This window comes from Phytophthora parasitica (genome assembly GCF_000247585.1).
Source record: "Phytophthora parasitica INRA-310 unplaced genomic scaffold supercont2.50, whole genome shotgun sequence".
NCBI classification, from domain to species: Eukaryota; Oomycota; class Peronosporomycetes; order Peronosporales; family Peronosporaceae; genus Phytophthora; species Phytophthora nicotianae.
In genome coordinates, this window is record NW_008649036.1 from 40,008 (window position 1) to 42,107 (window position 2,100).

The window sequence follows — 2,100 nt, forward strand, 5'->3', positions numbered from 1 at the left end:
ACTATATACATGTATAACGGAGTTGTAACTCCGTTACACGCTTACTGCAACATGCAGGAGGCAAGATTAAAAATGTTCTGCTTTCTAACGGAGCGGATGCTCAAAGAGGAGCTCAAGGCTGCTTACTACTTACCGTTTATGAATGTGTTGCACGACACCTGCACCACCGGCAGCGGTAAGAAGGGTCTCGTTGGCGAGTTTCATCAACCAGAACTGGGAGTTCTGTGACATCGCGTTGTTGGTTACAGTGCATAATGGGTCGCACACTTCATTCACGATCAAGGTGCTTATCACGTCAAGGATTGCAGTAATCTATCGGGTTGAAATCGAGCCAATGGCCCCTTTTACTATGTCGGACACCACGCCGAGTGCCCGGAAGGTCTCAAAGTTGTTCGAAGAGTCGCTTCCGACGGACTGCACCAAGCGCGTCCTGAACCTGTGCCTCGAGTATGGTATGGGCATGCGTGAAAACTACTAGACGATGTGTGCTGGGCCCCAAGCCCAACAAGCTGAAGATGGAGCGGTGTGTGTGTACAATTGGTGGCCCATTTCCAGAAGGTACAGCCAATCAGGAAGGTGAGGAACCTAAACATCTACATCAACTCGCCCCAGAAAGTGGAACGCCTCGCCAAGGTGCAGAAGTTTTACGGTCTACCTGAGTTGAGCACCATTGTCGATTGTGACACACGCTTTGTGCCCTCCGTCACTCTGTTTCAACGCACCATTATCAACCACTCCGCCACCAAGGCGTATTTCCAGTAGTGCGAATCTTACGACGACGAAGACGTGTTCATCAAACTCACTTTTGCTGATTGGAGATTATTGGGGGATATGGAGGGTGTAACACAGTTGCTGGCCGATCTAGCGCTGATTGAAGTACAGCGCAGCAACCAAGTTTTCTCAGTGCTTACCATTCTATTAAAGTTTACGACCGTCTAGCAGCCTATATATACTAGGTCTACGATCTAGAAGCCTCTAGATCACCTAAGACCAACGAGCACTCATTTCCACATCATGCCGCTCACGTGGACACATTCTCTACAGAGGCAAAGATCGGCGTTAACCGGATAAAGGGATAGGTCGTAAAGGGGCTGCCCACACTCTCAGCCGAATCGGCGGTCAATCTGTGGTTTCCCCCACGAAGTTCACGGTGGAAATCCTCATCGAACCCGCCGCTCTCGAAGATACCACCACGTCTGATGACGTTTCGGACGACGCAGCGGCCACTGCAATGAAAAATGTCATAAACGAGGGTAAGGAGATCTTGCGCAACCCACACACAGAGGTCTTCTGTGCGATGCATGCAGTCGATTCCAGTAACACCATGGATGCAGAGGTGGATACGCAGCCAAATCTGGATCTGATGCCGTCCGCTGGTAACGTGATGGTGATGTGTGGCGCGCCTTTGATTGGTACGGTGACAACGACGACGCTTGTAGCAAGTCATCACGACCAAGCCAACGAAGTGCTCAAGAAGAGGCACAAGCACACTGTGAACTGGATCCGAGCCGTCGTTCAGCAAGTGTCGAACGACAAGAGGACAGCGGAGGTGTTCACCACGCTACTTCAGGTACGGAGCATGGACGCGGTTTGCTGAAACCTGCAGGCTCTCTGCAAGTACATGACACAGGAGTGGCAACGTTCCTGCCGATTGCAGCACTCACACGTGTTTGGTTGGGGAGGAGTCCGTCTAATGCTTTCCAGGAGCGTGTGTTCTCGGCGGGAGCGTTCGTTATGAGTGCACTTAGAACAAGCACGGACAATTATCAAGCGGAGATGCAGATGCTCTTAAAGCACAATCGCAGCTAGATCAGGAAGATGGAAATGGCGGGCCTCGCTGATTGAAAGAACCTCGAACGACACCGAGTTTATTTAGTTGGTAGTAAGCCAGTAGAACTAGAGTACTATAGTAATTTTGCTACAGTAATTGGGAAGACTTCAATTTGATTTTTGGATCACTGGAGTGGTTCAAATTTTGCAGGAATAGTTCATATTTTAGCAGCAGTAGATTGTAAAAAGTACCAGAACTGCCAAGCCCTGGTTATGCTGCAGAGGTATTGACTACTTCAGGTTTCACGTATACCCTACATTGAATGAGTT

At 49.6% G+C, this 2,100-nt stretch overlaps 1 protein-coding gene across 1 annotated transcript; it reads left to right on the forward strand.

Annotated features, from left to right (window-relative positions):
• Positions 1 to 51: 51 nt before the first annotated feature.
• On the forward strand, positions 52 to 1,809 carry PPTG_23753 (hypothetical protein; the record flags this gene model as incomplete). Its single annotated transcript, XM_008912802.1, has 4 exons — positions 52 to 175; positions 249 to 452; positions 1,089 to 1,570; positions 1,705 to 1,809. The coding sequence occupies 4 exons, from the start codon at positions 52 to 54 to the stop codon at positions 1,807 to 1,809; spliced, it is 915 nt and encodes a 304-aa protein (XP_008911050.1).
• Positions 1,810 to 2,100: the final 291 nt, after the last annotated feature.